At 44.2% G+C, this 18,900-nt stretch overlaps 1 protein-coding gene across 1 annotated transcript; it reads right to left on the bottom strand.

Annotated features, from left to right (window-relative positions):
- Positions 1–5,395: 5,395 nt before the first annotated feature.
- On the bottom strand, positions 5,396–18,592 carry LOC308468925 (dihydropteridine reductase-like). Its single transcript, XM_081024249.1, has 7 exons — positions 18,443–18,592; positions 17,441–17,533; positions 16,145–16,241; positions 13,224–13,364; positions 10,533–10,641; positions 7,608–7,691; positions 5,396–5,681 (listed from the first exon to the last, which is right to left on the bottom strand). The coding sequence occupies exons 1-7, from the start codon at positions 18,533–18,535 to the stop codon at positions 5,576–5,578; spliced, it is 723 nt and encodes a 240-aa protein (XP_080880375.1). The 5' UTR covers positions 18,536–18,592; the 3' UTR covers positions 5,396–5,575.
- Positions 18,593–18,900: the final 308 nt, after the last annotated feature.

Below are 18,900 nucleotides of genomic sequence, written 5' to 3'. Positions count from 1 at the left end.
TATCCTAACATTTGAGAACCAAGGTACCACTGTACCCCCGTATGAATGGGGTAGCAGATTTTGTTAAAGACTTGAGCTTCTTTCAAACATTTCAATAATTAACATATTAATTGTGTAATAGTCTGCAATCTGTTTTAAAAATCTAAAGTGGCTTTTGTTGTGCATCTATAATTGCTGCAAACCGAACTGCAAAAAATGCTAAAGATTTATTTCAATAAAAAACCAGAGGCCTACCTCCTGGGAATAACAGATTCAGATATTCCGCCAAAGAGGAAGGGTATCTTTTTATATGCGACCACGGCAGCAAGAGTTCTGATCGCGGCAAAATGGAAGAGTAATGAAATCCCCTTTATACAAGATTGGATCCAAAAGCTGACAGAATATGCCGAATTAGATGGTCTATCAGAAAAAAATAAAGAATAAATCAAAACAGGAATTTGTTTCAAAATGGGAGGTTTTCAAAGAATATCTGAAAAATAAATATAGTAGTTTAAATTCTGTTGCAGCATTCGAGGAACTTCAGTAATAGTTGCAAGGTAGATATAAGAAATTAGATTTATTAAGAATAAGTTTAATTATGATAAAAGTGTGTAATAAGTAATAAGTGTGTAATAAGTAATATGAAATCGAAATATGGAATAGACAGGAGGTTAGGTCTTTAGTGTTAAGACCAATATATGTTTTATTGTTTGCTAAGAAAATTATGTGTCTATGGTTATTCCTGTGTGTAATTTGGTATTTGTTTTTTTCTTTTTTCTTGCTATATCAATAAAAATATTTTTTTAAAAATAATACAATTGCTGCAAACCACTTTGTGTGTGCGCACGTGTGTATTTGTGGTATACAAGTATTTTTAAAGTAAATAAATGTTTCTAAACCACCCTTCATCAGAACATAAGGCGATCCTTTGCAGTTTGTTCTCTCGGTGGCTAACCAGAAGAGTATGGAAGCCCACAAACAAGACCCGAGTACCACTGAGTCTTCCTAGCAACTAATATTCAGAGGCATACTGTCTCCAATAGTGGAGCCAGAACATAACCACCATATCTAGTAGACATTGATAGCCTTAGCTCTTCCAAGTCTTTTAAGTTGAAGTCTTCAGTTTGCATCTGTATTGGAATTGTTTAAGAAGTTTTTTTTAATTGTTTTATCACGTTGCGCGTCATCCTGGGCTCCTATAGATGGGCAGAATATAGATGTAATAAATTAATTTCGCCAGACTTAAGAGCAATTAATTAAATGCTGTCGTTTTCCTTAATGAATGTAAGGGCAGGAAAGGGGGTATTTGACAAGGAAGGGAAAACAGAGGGGAGAATGAATGTTTCCTATCTGTTCCGTTGCACAGAAGTTGTACTGTCAGTGTTCTGTTAGGGCGAATATCGAGTTTGTTTACCACTGCACAGTCCTGACATCACTAGTGTCAGCTAGTGCTTGTGCCATCACTAAAAAGCATGAACGTTTTGCCATTTGGGGCTCCTGGGTTGTACATACATGCAGCACAATCTTTGGAAGGTCTCCTCAAAAAGCCAGTCAAATCCCACTTGTTCAATGGGACTTAGTCCTAGGTGTGTTCAGAGCCTTAGGCTACTCAAATCCCATTGACTTCAGCCCATGTTTGCACATACAAATCCACATCCCATTAGAACTGCTTTTGTTTTTATTTAAAATGCATTTTTGACCACAAGGTGTCACTGCGCGGTTTAACAGAATTCCTTAAAATGACATGGAAGGATCTGTAGTTAGAGAGAAACAGAATTGTAGAGCTGGATTGCATCCTCAGAGTCATCTAGTCCAATCCCCTGCAGTGCAGAAATCTCAACTAGATCCTACATGATCCTATGACCATTGGCTCAGCCCACCAAAAGTCTGCACATTTGAATGCTATGCATGCTTGCTTGGAAGGCTAGATTTAATCTACCAAATACCTACAATGTACCATATTTTTTGCTCTATACGATGCACTTTTCCCCTCCTAAAAAGTAAGGGGAAATGTGTGTGTGTCTTATGGAGCGAATGCAGGCTCCATGGCTTCAGCGAAAGCAATGTGAAGCCTCTGGAGCGCAGCTGATCCCTCTTGCTCTCCTGGCTTCATGGATAGCCGCCTGAAGCCTCCGGAGCGGCTATCCCTCTAAAACTCCCCCTCTAAAACTAGGTGCGTCTTATAGAGCGAAAAATACGGTGATTATGGAACTTCCACTGCTGTGTGTGTGTGTGTGTGTGTGTGTGTGAATGCACATTCCCCTTTTCCTCTTCTATTTTTAAATTTGTTCAGCCCATTTCCCTTCCCTTACTTCAGTGGTATCCAGTGGTATTCAGAGGGCCAGATTTGATGAAGTGAAGGGCTGTGAGGGCCGACCAAAGTTGTTGACCTTTTTAGGATTGAAGTTGTTGAGCTTTTTCTAGGATTGAAGTTGTTGAGGTGTTTTTGTTGTTGAGGTGTTTTTTGTTGTTGAGTTGTTGAGGTGTTTTTTTAGGATTTTACCCCAGGAAATAAACTGGATTAAACCAACCAGCAGGCCGGATTAGGCCCTCAAAACGGACCCTGGACATTCCTGCCTTACTTGGATGACAGGAGTGAAATAGCAGCTTTCTTTCATGCTAGGGCAATTTCTGGCAGTGATGCCCAAAATCTAGAGGCAATCTCTATGCAAGAGGCTGGTCTCCAGTTCTCTATTACCATTGCCACCACTTGATTCGCTAGATGTGTTTTTTTAAGCTGGGGTGGGGTGTGGAGATTATCTCAGTAAACCCTACAACAGTCCTGGAAGGCTGTAAGGCAGTTAAACCCATATTACGTGGGAGGCTGATGCAAAGAGTTGTTTAGTACCAAAATTATCTGTTGATTTCCCAGTTTACAGTCTTCACTGCTCTACACCACAGGTATAGTGACAGAGATTGAATGCCCAGTAAAAACTCAGTGTTGCCACTCGCTATTATTCTCTATGAGGACCACTCCCCACCCCACCCCTCATCGCTTGGTAACGGCTTCCTATACTTTGCAATGGAATTACAGAAAACCAACTGTTCAATTTTAAGACCTCAATTGCCATAAAATCTGCCGTGCCATGTAACTCTAATCCCTCTATCAGATCTCATATTCTGGATATAAAGGATTCACTAAAATGCCAGCATGTGTGGTATTTGCTCTTACAGTAAAGGTCCATCATAAAATACAAATGGTGTAACCGTCAGAAGGGAAGTTTTTAGTAGATGACATGTGAATGTGTTATCAGAGACTGAACGAACACAGGGACAAATTCACTGAAAACCCATGTTTGAATCTGTGTAAGACAACATGGCAGTCCATTTTAGAAGGCCCCAAAAATCTCAGGAAAATGGTATGAGGTGGACTCTAACCAAGGCATGTAGAGTTTGAATATGGGCTTCAGGAATCCATTCCCTTTGTTCTGGGGGAATCATAATGCTCTGATTTGAACACACAAATCTGCTTTATTATAACAACATTGTTGTAGTTTGCTTCTGAAAAGATCTTAGACATTCACCTCAAATACCATGCTTTTCAGCAGAATTGGTTGGTTAAGCTGCAAGTAATCAAGGGATGTACAAGCCAACAGGCAGCCTTGGAAAAAACAACACCCTGGAAAATTGGAGTAAACAAATTCAGATGTTAAGGAAAACAGCAGAAGAGGCTGAGCAAATCTAGTGTTCAGAAGCAGACGCAGTTCCTTAAGAGAAAATGAAGTTTTGCTGGCGCAAATGCCCTTTGCTCCAGTTATCTAAATCTTGAGCTCTAGCACCTTTGTTGCAGATTCCTGTACTAGGCTGTCCATCTATTCAAAGGAGGGGTCAGTGAAGGCCCACGACTTGCTTTGGAGACAAAAACTGACAGCATTTGATGTAAGAGTACATAAGAGACCACATAAAAAGTACAAATTGCGGGCTTCTAAACAACAAGTTTATTGAGGACAAAATTCAATATATGGCAATATCTGCAACTGGGGCTATTTTAGAGCACTTTTAAAAATCACCGTATGAAATTACAAGAGGCATAATGTGCATGACAAGCAATGAAGCGGTTTGCTGGTTGGTGCTCACAGCTGATTGAAGGTGATGTTGCTGTATATACCATAAGCAAACATCCAGCTACATCTATTTGTACAATAAGGCTTTGGACGACAACCTATTCCCCACCTCATCCCACAAAATCTTCCCCATAGCTTTGGTGATCTGGCTCCCTTTTGGGAAAGGTCTGAACTGTATTGACTGTGCTGAATAGCTTTTAAGGCAAAATAATGTTTCCTCGTTCAACCTCCTCGCTTACAAACAGCTCCCAGTGCAGTTGAGAGTAGGGGATAAATGGCTGGATATTTTCTCGAGGGAAAAGCTCTGAGCACACATGTGTTGTATGTGTATTGTTTAGCGAGAAGTCTGTTCAGGTAGAGGAGCAATTCAACACAGCCGCCTCCCGCAACACAGACAACAGCTTGCTGTGGTACAATTTACAACCAATACGGTCAATTGTATGTTTTGTCCCACAGATTTCAATGGCTCTTCTTGATTTACCGTATTTTTCGCCCTATAGGACGCACTTTTGCCCCTCCAAAAATGAAGGGGAAATGTGTGTGCGTCCTATGGGGCGAATGCAGGCTTTCGCTGAAGCCTGGAGAGCGAGAGGCGCGACCCCTCTCGCTCTCCAGGCTTCAGGAAGCTATCCACAAGCCTTGCGCGCCCGGCAGGAGTTCCCGCAGGCTTGCAAGGCTTGCGGGCAGCAGCCTGCAGCCCGAAGCATGGGGCGCCCTCCGGAGGACGCCCCGTGCTTCGCGCAGGTGTCCGCAAGCCTTGCGTGCGGCAGCCTGCAGCCCGGAGCATGGGGCGCCCTCCGGAGGACGCCCCGTGCTTCGCGCAGGTGTCCACAAGCCTTACATGCCTGGGGGGAGTTCCCGCGGGCTCGCAAGGCTTGTGGATAGCAACCTGTTCTGGGGGCTGGGGTCGGGGGAAGCTCGGGCTTCCCCCACCCCAGCCCCGCGGCTGGGGGGGGGATATAGTTTTTTTTTATTCATTCCCCCCCCCCAAAAAAATGAGGTTCATCCTATGGGCCAGTGCGCCCTATAGGGCGAAAAATATGGTATCACACAACATCCAAGAGGAAAGACAGTAAGATTGCATGTTTGGTCTGTGTTGATGTGACGGTTCATAATTACACCTGACGAAATTGACTACCTAGGCAGCATTCAAGTGTGTGGCGGATACCCCAAAGCAGCAGAACTTCCGCAACAGTGAAATATATGCATTTCATATAATTAAAACACAGTTTTACTGCTCACTGTTTGCTTTTCTTAAGACTCAGCATAATTCTGTAGAAAATGCTGCAGCGAGGCCATCAGTGAATCTTCAGATTCACAGCCCTGATTCATAAGACGCTTTGTACCTCTGGATAATTAAGTGCGTCTGGCTAACATCAAGCAACACAAATATGACCTCAGGTCTTGCTCGACAAATAAGACCACTTTACTGGCAGAAGGAGAAGACTGCACAAACACACACACACACACACACACACACACACACACACACTTTGCATCTCCACTTCACTGCTGTTTGCACGTATGACCGCTCAGAGATGAGAAGCAGACAGCTCCGTCTTTCCTCCTGTGGTTACTACTTGGATCAGACTCCCAGAACATGGACGGTTTTTTCCAGTGATCCAGTCATAAAAGGTTCTGTTAAAAACAGAGATCAACATTTTGTGAATTAATTCAATTCCTAAAGCAGGCTGCCTCAACCTCGGCCTTCCCGATGTTTTGAGACTACAATTCCCATCATCCCTGACCACTGGTCCTGCTAGCTAGGGATCACAGGAGTTGTAGGCCAAAAACATCTGGAGGGCTGAGGTCGAGGAAGCTTGTCCTAAAGCTTCACGTTATAAACCAGCCTTTCTCAACCTGTGGGTCCCCAGATGTTGTTGAACTACAATTCCTATCACCCCTAGCTAGCAAGGCCAGAGCTCAGGGATGATGGGAGTTGTAGTCCAACAACATCTGGGGACCCACAGGTTGAGAACCGCTGTATTTGAACTGCTTTAAAAAAAATAGTGTAGAAGCTTCTCAGGTCAGAGATTTTGTGTCCAACACTCCTCCTAAATACATTTTCATACTGCAATTCTATACATGTTACCCAGAAGTAAATCCAATGTTCAAAGGAGCTGGCTCCCTAGCAAGTGCTTAGGACTGCTGTCCTAACCTTGTCATTTTAGAATATTCAACATCTATCCATTCTTTATTCTCTCTTATACATTTATATCCCACCTTTCTTCTGCCACAGAACCCACCTGAGGCCCTGACCAAGCCCAGACCTGCTTTGCCTCAGCTTGACTGGCCTGGTAAACTGAGTAACTTATATTTATTTTAATTTATTATTATTATTTCTGCCGCAAGGAAGCAAGCCGTTATTATTCCCCTTTGCCGGGAAATGAGTTTGAGAGACTGCAGCTTGCTTCGGGATGTTTCAGTTGGGTACTGAGTCCACTCTAAGTACTGCTACTGTCACCTGGAGGCACAAATGGCCTTGAAGGCTCAGAGTGCCTTTCACCAACTTCAGCTGGGACGTAGCTGGACAGGGACAGCCTAGCTGCTGTTGTCTACAGTCTGGTAACCTCTAGGTTAGATTACTGCAATGCATTCTACATGGGGCCACCTCTGAAGGCAGCCAAACAGGAGTAGGCAGTGTTCTTGATTTGTACTGCCCAGGGTGGATTTTATTTAAATCAAATTGATTTAAATCATGATTTAAAATCATGATTTAAATCACCAGTCAGTAAGACTTGATTTAAATCTTTTTTTCTTTTTTTTTAATAGGAAGACTCATTCTTGCTGGTATAAACTTAATATTTACAACCAGATGAAGGTTTCATTTTTGGAATAATACATTTTCAGAGTAGTTTTTACAGTTATATCAAAAATTACTGATTTGGTTATACTATTATAAATACGTAAGCTAGATAATTATGAAATTATTGTGAGGTTTAATAAGTTAACTGTTTATGTTTGGACAACTTTTCTGCTGTACTTTATTGGAAGGAGAAAAATAACCATTTCCTTAATAACAATTTAAACAATTTATTTAACTAAAGCAATAACATTATAGCATATGTATCCATGTTTGTTAACTGATGTGGTTAAACTTTTTTTTTAAAAAAACACACCTTAGACTGAGTTTTAGCACCCATAAAAAAACTTAAAACAAATCCTTATTTCCTGATGAATAGCCTTTGCACTATAATATAACCTAACTAGAAAACTATCTTTAGAAAGATTTTTCATCCAAAAGCATTTTATTTTAAATATCCGATTTAAATTTTTTAAAAATCTGATTTTGGGGGATTTTTTTTCTTAAAATCATTTATTTTTATCCACCCTGATGCTTCTGCCTATGCACAGGCCATAAAGGCGATTTTGAGCTGAACTGGCATCCATCAATTCCCACAACCCATCCTTTCAGAATCCCAAGCCATGTTCAGCCACTTCCACTTCACAGAAGGGCATTTAACTTCCAGTGACTGAGAATCTGCACTCCAGAATTTGAAGGCACAGGCGACCGGGACACCCTAAAGCAGCAGCTGTTGAGCAAGGAAGTCTCTGTTTACTCACTCGGCAATGAAATCTAACGGTGTCCAGGAGCCGACATCCGCATCAGGCATAGATTTCCTGTTCATTGGTGTATCCAAGGTAACCCTGGGGCAAAGAAAGATAAGCTCTTCAGTTGTAGACTGCTGCATCTGATAAATGTTGCCTGCGTTTCTTCTCCGTCACAATGCACGCAGTACGTTGAGGACAGTGGAAGGTGGAGATTGCCCTTTTTATTTTTATCTCACCTTCTCGGTGACTATACTGAAACTGACTGCACACCTTTGAGCAACAGGAATTACTCACTTGCATGCAAGCATCTCTTATCCAGAGGCAAAATGGCGTCTCACACAAATGGTGGCTGGGAAAAGATTAGGCACCTCTTCCAACTGCTCCTGTGCATAACATAATCTACAGTGGTACCTCGGGTTATGTTACCTTCGGGTAACATAATTTCGAGTTATGAACGCGGCAAACCCGGAAGTCTGTACTTCTGGGTTTCGCCACACGCGCATGTGCAGAAGTGCTCTATGCACCGTGCATGTGCACAGAAGCGGCGCCTCCGGATACAGACTTTTTGGGGTAAGTACGGACCCCCGGGATGAATTAAGTTTGTATCCAGAGGGTCCACTGTTTTCCAAAGCTGCTTTGCAGCATCCCACCTAGGACAGTTACAGATAGGTAGCCGTGTTGGTCTGCCATAGTCAAAATAAAAAAAATCCTTCCAGTAGCACCTTTAAGACCAACTAAGTTAGTTCTTGGTATGAGCTTTCGTGTGCAAGCACACTTCTTCAGATACACTGAAACAGAAGTTGCCAGATCCTTCTATATAGTGAGAAGGTGGGGAGGTGTATTACTCAGAAGGGTGGTGGGAATGGGAGATTGGCAGATAGCTGGGATGAGCCTGCTGACGACTCTTAACGACTGTAATGGGTCTTACAGGAAAAGGCAAGGGGTGAGAAGGTGAGAAATGGCTTAGTCATGTATAATGGGATAAGAATCCAATGTCTTTGTTCAAACCAGGTTTCTCCATGGTTTTAAGTTTGGTAATGAGTTGCAATTCAGCAGCTTCTCTTTCCAGTCTATTTCTGAAATTCCTTTGTAGTAAAACAGCTACTTTGAGATCTTGTATAGAATGTCCTGGGAGATTGAAGTGTTCTCCTACTGGTTTCTCTGTTTTGTGATTCTTGATGTCAGATTTATGTCCATTTATTCTTTGGCGTAAGGTTTGGCCTGTTTGGCCTTTGTTCATTTCCTTCAGCTCTCTATATTGGACAAACAGGCCAAACCTTACGCCAAAGAATAAATGGACATAAATCTGACATCAAGAATCACAAAACAGAGAAACCAGTAGGAGAACACTTTAATCTCCCAGGACATTCTATACAGGATCTCAAAGTAGCTGTTTTACTACAAAGGAATTCTCACTATATAGAAGGATCTGGCAACTTCTGTTTCAGTGTATCTGAAGAAGTGTGCTTGCACACGAAAGCTCATACCAAGAACTAACTTAGTTGGTCTTAAAGGTGCTACTGGAAGGATTTTTTTTATTTCCACCTAGGACAGTCTCTCACATGCATGATTGTTACATGCAGTTTGACCATCAGATGGTCAGCATCATGTCACTGCTACATAAATACACCATGGCTGCGGTCCTCAAACAGGTGCCCAGGAATAGGTGCCACTGATTTCAGGTGCTAATTAAATACCGTTTTCAAAGGAGAGCATCAGACTGAAACTTCAACCTTATTCTGGATTATTGTAACTCGCTCTATGTGGGGCTGCCCTTGAGACTGACCCAGAAACTCCAGCGGGTGCAGAATGCCGCGGCGAGACTCCTTATGGGGTCCTCACTGCGAGATCACATTCACCCAGTGCTATACCAGCTGCACTGGCTCCCGGTGGAGTACAGGATCAGGTTTAAGGTGCTGGTTTTAACCTTCATAGCCCTATACGGCCTACGACCCTCGTACCTACGGGATTGCCTCTCCTGGTATGTCCCACAGAGGAACTTACGGTCTTCAAATAAAAATATCCTGAAGGTCCCAGGCCACAGAGAGGTTAGGCTGGCCTCAACCAGAGCCAGGGTTTTTCAGCTGTGGCTCCGATCTGGTGGAACACTCTGTCACAAGAGACTAGGGCCCTGCGGGACTTGACATCTTTCCGTAGGGCCTGCAAGACAGAGCTGTTCCACCAGGCCTTTGGTCAGGGCACAGCCTGACTCCTTCCTTTGGCAATCCTCTCAGAACTCTAGCCCAATGGTTGCCATTAATTTGATTTGAACTGATTTTATAATGAAATGATTTTAGAATGTTTTATCATTTTACTGTTGTTAGCCGCTCTGAGCCCGGCTTCAGCTGGGGAGGGCGGGATATAAATTTTAAAAATTATTATTATTATTATTAATCTGATAGCAGCAACATACATACTCTAAAAAGTGCATTTTGAATAATGACCACCCAGGTATGAACAGAATTAACACATGCATTCATGGCCCCATAAACAGGACATAAGAATTAGGGCTGCAATCTGACCCATGCTTACATGGTTGCCTAAAGTCCCGTTAAGAGTTCAAGATCAGAAGCAGGACTTCCCAATCTGTAGTTCGGTCCCTTAGCAACTATACCACTCAAATTATAAATTAATGCAAAACAAGAAAAGAGAAAGAGAGGGAGAGATACAGAGAGAGAAATCCAACAGGTTCAAATTAAAAGTATTTGCTTTCAGCAGAGGGAAATTTAACGTTAATGAAATGTAAAAGTTAAACGGCATGAATCCATCCCTTGTCCACGATTCTCAAGCAATTGCAATTTTGAGTTGACAGGCCAAGAGTTCACGTAGACCGCAAGCCACTGATTTCAGAGGTTGCTTCTTCAACATGGCACAAAATGGGCATATGAAAAAACCTAAAGCAGAGGGTGCTGTAAGGATGAAAATGCCACCACTTACGGGAGAATGGCAACCGCGGCAGACCCCGGTGGCAGCCCACTGTTTGTACCCGAGAGGCTCTGGCAAAGCTGGTGGACTGCTCCTTTGGCCATGCCATAACCTATCATTCCTAAAACAAAAGGAAGAAAACATCAGCTTTGTGCAATAAAAGGGCTAGGAAGCAGAACTGTTTGAACGAGACACCAAAATATTGTCACTGTTTCACAGTACATCAGGAGAATAAACCCAAACTTTTCTAGCTTCTGGAAGGGAGCCATCTAATGTGGTACAATTGTGAGGATCCATCCCAGCAGTCCACTGTGTGCATACATCCACATGGGCACCTCTATGCGCAGTGGGACACCAGTCGCTGGCTCAGCTGTAATTTTGCAACAAGGAAGTCAGCCAAGAAATGGTGGGAGCAAAACCTAGTTGCTGCTGAAGCTCCAAGTCTCTGTCCCAGGACTGTACCACTTCAGACTGCTAAGGAGGGGCGGGGGGGGGGGGCTGTCAGGGATTGTTGGTAGAGGAAAGAGGCTCCTGACTCAAACTTTCCAGGGTTTAAGCTTCAGGAAAACAGTGACACAAACAAGCAGCAAGTCTACAATCAGAACTATGTGACTGAAAATGACCACCCAGTTTATTAGAGCCAATAGCCAATGGCGCTGTGGGTTAAACCACAGAGTCTAGGACTTGCCGATCAGAAAGTTGGCAGTTCGAATCCCCGCGACAGGGTGAGCTCCCGTTGCTCAGTCCCTGCTCCTGCCAACCTAGCAGTTCGAAAGCACATCAAGTGCAAGTAGATAAATAGGTACCGCTCCGGCGGGAAGGTAAACGGCGTTTCCGTGCGCTGCTCTGGTTCGCCAGAAGCAGCTTAGTCATGCTGGCCACATGACCTGGAAGCTGTACGCCGGCTCCCTCGGCCAATAAAGCGAGATGAGCGCAGCAACCCCAGAGTCAGCCACGACTGGACCTAATGTTCAGGGGTCCCTTTACCTTTACCCTCTGATAAAGGAACTGAAGGGAACAAATTACATAACATTCCAACAAAGAGAGATGCAATAATATAGTTCCAAACTATCCGTATTTCTATCTCAGCAGAGAGCCACTCCTCTTCACAACTTTCATCAAAGCATTTATTGTGATGATCTATTGAAAAGGTTCGTCGCTGGAAACTGTCAACGGTTTTGGTCTCCAATAGCCACTTGCCTTCAGATATGCCAACTATGGTACAGACAACTATGAGTCATGCCTGTAGATTATGTTGTTGTTTAGTCGTGTCCGACTCTTCGTGACCCCATGGACCAGAGCACGCCAGGCACTCCTGTCTTCCACTGCCTCCCGCAGTTTGGTCAGACTCATGTTTGTAGCTTCGAGAACACTGTCTAACCATCTCATCCTCTGTCGTCCCCTTCTCCTTGTGCCTTCCATCTTTCCCAACATCAGGGTCTTTCCCAGGGAGTCTTCTCTTCTCATGAGGTGGCCAAAGTATTGGAGCCTCAGCTTCAGGATCTGTCCTTCCAGTGAGCACTCAGGGCTGATTTCCTTCAGAATGGAGAGGTTTGATCTTCTTGCAGTCCATGGGACTCTCAAGAGGCTCCTCCAGCACCATAATCCAAAAGCATCAATTCTTCGGCGATCAGACTTCTTTATGGTCCAGCTCTCACTTCCATACATCACTACTGGGAAAACCATGGCTTTTACTGTAGATTATAGGGTATACTGTAGGTTATACTGGTATACTGTAGATTATAGGGTTGCCAGCATGCCAGGGAATGACCCCTTCTTTGCAGGATAGTTTTTTTATCTGCAAGGCTTTCTTGGAGGTGTGGGCTTGGTATGAAGGAACATCCCATAATGCTGGCCCTCGCATGCACCCAAACACAAGTTTACTACCTCAAAGAGAGGTTCCCATTGAAACCCACCTGTTTACCTTCTTTCCCTTTTCATTATATGTACAACAAAGTGTCAATCCCAGTGGCAGATGGTCAGGTTTCTATTCCCTACTCTGCCACTTGTGACGATTGCCAAAAGCAGAATAAATTAAACAAACTTGTTCAGCTTACATAATTTATTCAGGTCACAGAATTCATTGTTTCCAATGCAGAATTTGGATTCCATGATTAGAAGTTTGATTTTTAATGCAAAGTACACAGATGTCCTGTGACTGACATCCAACATTAAGTCATACTCAGAACAGACTGATTTATATCTATAGACTAAAGTTCATTGATTTCAGTGGGTCTGCTCAGATTATAGCTAGCAGTGAATATCGTCCAGTTTCCACACTCTTTTCTGTGTCAATAGTTACGAAATGGACCAGGAACATTCGTAACTATTGACAGAGGGTTGAAGGTCATTGGTCTTTGAAGAAGGCAGGTTAAAGGTAGGATCCATTGTAAACAAGCAGAGCTGCCACTCATTTTGAAGAAATAAAACAGCAGCCTAGTTTTACTGTGTCTCACAACTTAGAAATAACAGTGTGTTTATGAGTCTTCTGCTTTTTCACCCCCCCCCCCAAATTTCTCTGGATTGTGGCACTCAAGCGTGGATTCCCTTACTGGCATCAAAATGTCCTCTGAAAAGACCTTAACAGCTAGTCAACAGACATATTGCAGGACAAGAGAATTTGAAAGACCCCGGGCTGGTTTTTCCTCAAAGGGAATAACTGACACCACAAAGAATACTGGCAAAACACACCACAATATTTACCTGGAGTTCCAGCTAATGCTGCTTTGGCCCCTGTCAGGGTCAACAACCCCCCTTCCTTCAGGTGCTTGGTGGCCAAATGGCTAGAGATCGTTGACGTCCAAACACTTTGTTTCCACATCAGGTCAGTATTTTTGTATAAAGCTGGTGAGCAGAGAAAACCCAGGACACATTAGGCATCAAGACAGAACCAGCATGTTCTATTCCTTGCTCAAAACTGAAAATCTCCCTTAGTTTGTCAGATTTCAGGTCCTTGTTTTGATTCCTTGTTTTGCAGCAGAAACTATAAAAACAAACAACCCACCATACCCACTTCAAAGTTAACTTCTGAAGGCAAGATCTTCACTGGTCATCTTTTGTATTCTTTTCACTATATGCTTAAAACTTGGTGACTTGAGAGACCTATTCCTGATGAATCTTGGTAGTAGTAGTAACAACAACAACAAATAATAAATAATACCCTGCTCATCTGGCTGGGTTTCCCCAGTCACTCTGGGCGGCTCCCAACAGAATATTAAAGCACGATAAAACATCAAACATTAAAAACTTCCCTAAACAGGGCTGCCTTCAGATGTCTTCTAAAAGTCAGATAGTTGTTTATTTTCTTGACATCTGATGGGAGGGCGTTCCACAGGGTGGGCGCCACTACCGAGAAGGCCCTCTGCCTGGTTCCCTGCAACCTCACTTCTCACAGTGAGGGAACTGCTAGAAGGCCCTCGGAGATGGACCTCAGTGTCTGAATGATGGCGGTGGAGATGCTCCTTCAGATATACCAGTTGGTTTCTTGTTCTCTTTAATGTTTTACTGTATGTTTGTTTCATTATATTCTTGCATTGGTTTATATTGTAACAATATGGCGAAAGGAGTACAATGATATTTTAAGGCAAGCTTCCCAGATAAAAGACTCCAAATTATCCAGAAGACTCTGATTTGAGCTCTCCTGAATCTAAAAAACAGGGGCCCCAACACTAGCTCCCGCTTCCCAAAGAGAAAGGGAAGGAATATGTAGCAATGTTCTGTTCTATACTTGCCCAGCTTGAACTACATGTTTCTGGTCCAGCAAACCATGGTTTGCTGAAGCAGTAGTGAGCAATGAGCTTAAGTGCTTCCTGCTCTCTTAATCTACTCCTCTTGTACACCTGGCTTCAGAGGAGATTTCCTGGTTTGCTAGATGAATGGCATCCGAACTGTGGTTTAAGAATTCCCTACAAACAAGATCAGAATGTGTTTGGCAAATCCTATCTGGAATGGAGCACACAAACCACAGTTTCCTGGTTGGGACATCACTGGGAAGCTGTGGCTTATCAAACTGGGAGGTCTTCTCTGAAGCCAAGCTTACATGTGCTCCAAAAACCAATACTTTGTTGGAGCAGGAAAATCATGCTTTGAACGCTGTTAGACACAAACCATCTCGGAAATATTACGCTCATAATTGAGATTTATGGAGCTGTTTAGGATCAGTTAGTTCTCTGAGGAATAGTCTCCTATTCTAATATGTTTCTAATATGTAAGTGCAAAAGCCTGTCCTGAAGTCTTTTATAATCACTGGAAAGTGCTTTGTAGTACCATGCAAAAACCTGGGTTTGATTTTAGAAACCATTAACTCTTTTCCTGGAATTTAATGGAACCGACCACCAAACCACTAAAAAACAGAATATTTTCCAATGGTCTCCTTAAATGCCAGACATAACTGGATTGTAGAATGTGCAGAACTTATGTTGCGAGACTCTGTGAAGCGGTATTTTCAACCGGAGTTCCTTTTATTTTGCAAATATAGTACAGGCAACCCCCGTTTTGCACGGGTTCAAAGCATGAGCGACTGTGCATGCATGGGTTGTTTCTGGACCCGGACCAAGAGAGAACGGAGCTGGGTGGGCTTATGCATGCTCTGCCAACACGTGCAATGACCAGGAATGCAACCCCCACACAAATAATTCTTAAAAACACGGCAAACAGGATCTTATTCACTTTAGGGTCACTGGCAGGGTTAAGGCCTGGTTCAACAGAAGCCTAGTTCTCCATCTGAAGCAGCTCCAGACCACAGCTGGTCTATTTGCTTTAAAGTCCGCAATGCAGAATACATCCCCTTTGGATGGAGAAAACCAACCTCTGACCTAGTGCAACAACAGACAAGGTAGAATCCAGTCAATTACTTAATCCACGTAGAGGATTTTAAAGCCTTTTAACTGGGTTTTAACAGCACAGTGCTACGATTCCCCTAAAAAAAGCTGATGACTGGGTGGTGGTGGTGGTTAGGACTCTGCCTGGATTTTTCTCTGCCAGGCTCTAGCAGCAGCAGGAGAACCAGGGGGCGGCAGGGCCCCTCCATGCCAGAGGTCCCAAGCTACGGCCAAGTGGGTGGTAAACTCCCCCTGGCAGTTCTTCCACTGGCAGTAATGTGCGAAATAGGGCCCTTTGGCCGTGTTTCTCAAATGTGGGTCTGCAGCAGTTGTTGGACTACAACTCCCATCATCCCTAGCCAGCAGGACCAGTGGTGAGGGATGATGGGAGCTGTAGTCCAACAACTTCTGGAGACCCAAGTTTGAGAAACACTGGTAGGGTGTTGTGGTTTTGGGATCACAGGATTCAAAGCCTGGAGAGGACGTGCTGGGAAAAAACCTCCTTCCACCACCTTCTGAAAAATCAACAGGCTTGCCAAGGATCAGTTTTGCATCTGGATACAGCCACCTGGGCACCCCCGGCTTAAAGCATCATAAAATGAATGCAGGACAGTGACCCTTAGCAAGATACTAACTGCTTAACAATTTAACAAACTTCCATCAGCTTTCAATATCGGTTGGACACAGCTACTATACTCGATTTTCCGATCACACACGAAAAGTAAAGAAGCCGTTCTGAAAACTCTGGTTATAAGACAAAGAAGAAATGATTTCTTCCATGGCATTCACAAGTTTGTCGCTTACATTTCGCTTTCGCGCTGCCTCCAGCCCATCCACCGGCAACACAAAGTATAGCATCGACTTTTTCTTCGCCCAGGAGTTTTCCAACATCTTCTGTTACCTTTAAATATGTGAAGACAAAGAAGTAGTGGGGGGGGGGGGTGTCAGTTCCAAGAGAAATACCTGGAATTTGTATACGCCCAAATCTCAAAACTGCAATTTTCTCAGACCTACATCTAATACAGGAATTGAAGCAAGGTGGGAAACAAGTGCCTGAAGTGATGGGGGGGGGGATGAGGGGGGTAGCTGATCTCCCCTCACCTGTGTGCTACTTTTCATGTAAGAAATAGGATCCACCCGCATTAGGATTTGAGCAAGGCAGGCAAATCAACAAACACACACACAACCCATGTCACGTTTAACCTTCAGAACCAGGCTTTAGAAATCAGGGAAAGTATATATAATGGATATAATGGAACTAGGCTTAATATAAACCAATGCTTGCCAGGACTAAATCCCAAATCCTGAAATCTCTTTCCAATGCGCAACCCTGGATTGGGGTGGGTGGGTTTGACCGCAATACCCGATTATGGTTTTGGGTCAATAAAACCTTCCACACCTCAAATTAGAAGGCAGGGCTTCTAGAACAGTGGAGGCTGGTTCCAAGTAAATCGGAGGTAATAGACTCCTCTTTTTAGAACGGAACCAATAAACATGGGGGAAGGAAGAACAAGCGACAGAAAAACAAGCATGGGAGTTGACGTAGGTGTGCCAAGATCACCAGTCCATTTTATCTTAACATGCTTTTAAAATGATATACCGCAAAATATTTCAACGATATATATCTCTCTCTCACTCACACACACACATATTCATGCTACCCAGGCCCTTTTGACTTGAGTTTGTTATCACACAACTCAGGCAGACCTTTAAAAGGGATAGGCAGCATCTTGAGCCAAGATGTTCCCACCTGAATGTTCCCCAGAGGCAAAGTTATTACATCCCTGCCCTAATGTTGGCAGCTGAACCTTTAACAACTGCACGGCAGGCAGGAATTAAGTCAGTATGGCTCCTCCTAGTGATGGGGCAAATGGAAAAAAATGCACCGACTGAATTTTCTGCCTTTCATAAAGCTGATGAAGGTGAAGAAACTGTCGGAAAGTCTTTCCCAAAAGGAAAGAACATTTCACACACAAACAGGACCTTATTTTAGACAACGGCTATTATTTTGCAACCCAGAAGCTGCCCGGACATCTTTCTGCTTTCATTTTAATTGCTTCCAACACAGGAACAAGGCACAATCAATACCATGCACGTTACCTGATCTGCTTGTTCAACGAAGGAATCGCTCATTTTCACAACAACATTGGCACTCGCTTCTTCGTTTTCTCCCAAGTCAATGCTGGCCACCCACTGATTTAAAAAGAAAAAAGTTTTCTGTTTAAAAAGCGATTTACTGTACTTATTTCGTGTTTTTGTCTTTTGCACCAGAAAACAAAAGTATTTCCTAAAATAGTTTCAAAGGGAAACAGGGAGGAGTGTCCATTCTTTCATTGCAGATTTATTTCAGGTATGTTGCCCATACAGTGGTACCTCGGGTTAAGTACTTGATTCGTTCCGGAGGTCCGTTCTTAACCTTAAACTGTTCTTAACCTGAAGCACCGCTTTAGCTAATGGGGCCTCCCGCTGCCGGCGCGCTGCTGGAGCACAATTTCTGTTCTCATCCTGAAGCAAAGTTCTTAATCTGAAGGACTATTTCTGGGTTAGTGGAGTCTGTAACCTGAAGCGTATGTAAACCCAAGGTACCACTATACTTTGCGCACTTCCTCAGGCTCAAGCCCAAAAGCAGGACAGCTTTCCCCCCTATTTCGAAAGAGCCCTTTGTTCCTTCCCACCTCCCCAACAAGTACTGCAAGTGTCCCCTTGCGATTCCTTTAACGCGCTGCGTAAAATTGCCTGTTTCGGGAGATGATGCGGAGATGCGCGGGGATAAGGAGCGCTGGCTGCGCCCGACAACCTGCAGCTTCGTCTACCGAGAGCATAAAAAAACCTTTAAGGAAAGGGACAGGACCAAGGGCCACGGGGAAAGTCCGTGGCAGAGCGAGCAGCCGCGCGCCTCCTTTTGCAGCGAGGCGGATGGAGCTCTTTGCGCACCCGCGCGCGCGTTGCGCGTTGCACCGGGAAGGCCCGGGAATGCAAAGCCAGGGGTTAGGCTTGAGAACGGCGCTCCGTGAAGACGCAGCCGATCTGCAGGAACGCCAAGAGCACCTTGCCCCACCCCCACCCCACCCCGATTCGTCCCCATGGGGCTGCTGCCCTTACCCAGTTCTTCCCTCGGAAGTAGCGCACGCATTGGGAGCCCAGGGCGCCCCGGCCGCCATACACGAGGACCCGGCGCGCTTCGGCCGCCGCCATGGCTCAGCTTCGCCCCGCAGCCGCCTTTCGCCTCCGGCCCGGGATCGGCGAGCGGCCGCAAACGCTCGCCTTCCCAAGAAGGAAGGATCTTGCGCGGAGGAGGAGAGAGAGAGCGAAGCGCCTCCCTCGCTGCTGCGCCGATGGCGCAAGCGCCCCCTGCCCTGGGAGCTGGGAGCAGGGTTTTCCCAGGGAAAGAGCTGCGTTTGTTTGGAAAGGGAAACAAACAAAAAAAGTATAACCGCATCAATGAGTTCAGAAGCGTAACAATGTACCAATATTTCCTTAAACTGGTGCGACCTTTTTTTGTGTGTGTGACAGTGGAACCCAGTTCAGCTACTGATTGATTGATTGATTGATAGTGTGGC

This window comes from Podarcis pityusensis, assembly GCF_964106645.2.
Source record: "Podarcis pityusensis genome assembly, contig: HAP1_SCAFFOLD_153, whole genome shotgun sequence".
In the NCBI taxonomy this organism is placed as follows: Eukaryota; Metazoa; Chordata; class Lepidosauria; order Squamata; family Lacertidae; genus Podarcis; species Podarcis pityusensis.
This window is presented reverse-complemented; position numbering and strand designations above follow the sequence as displayed.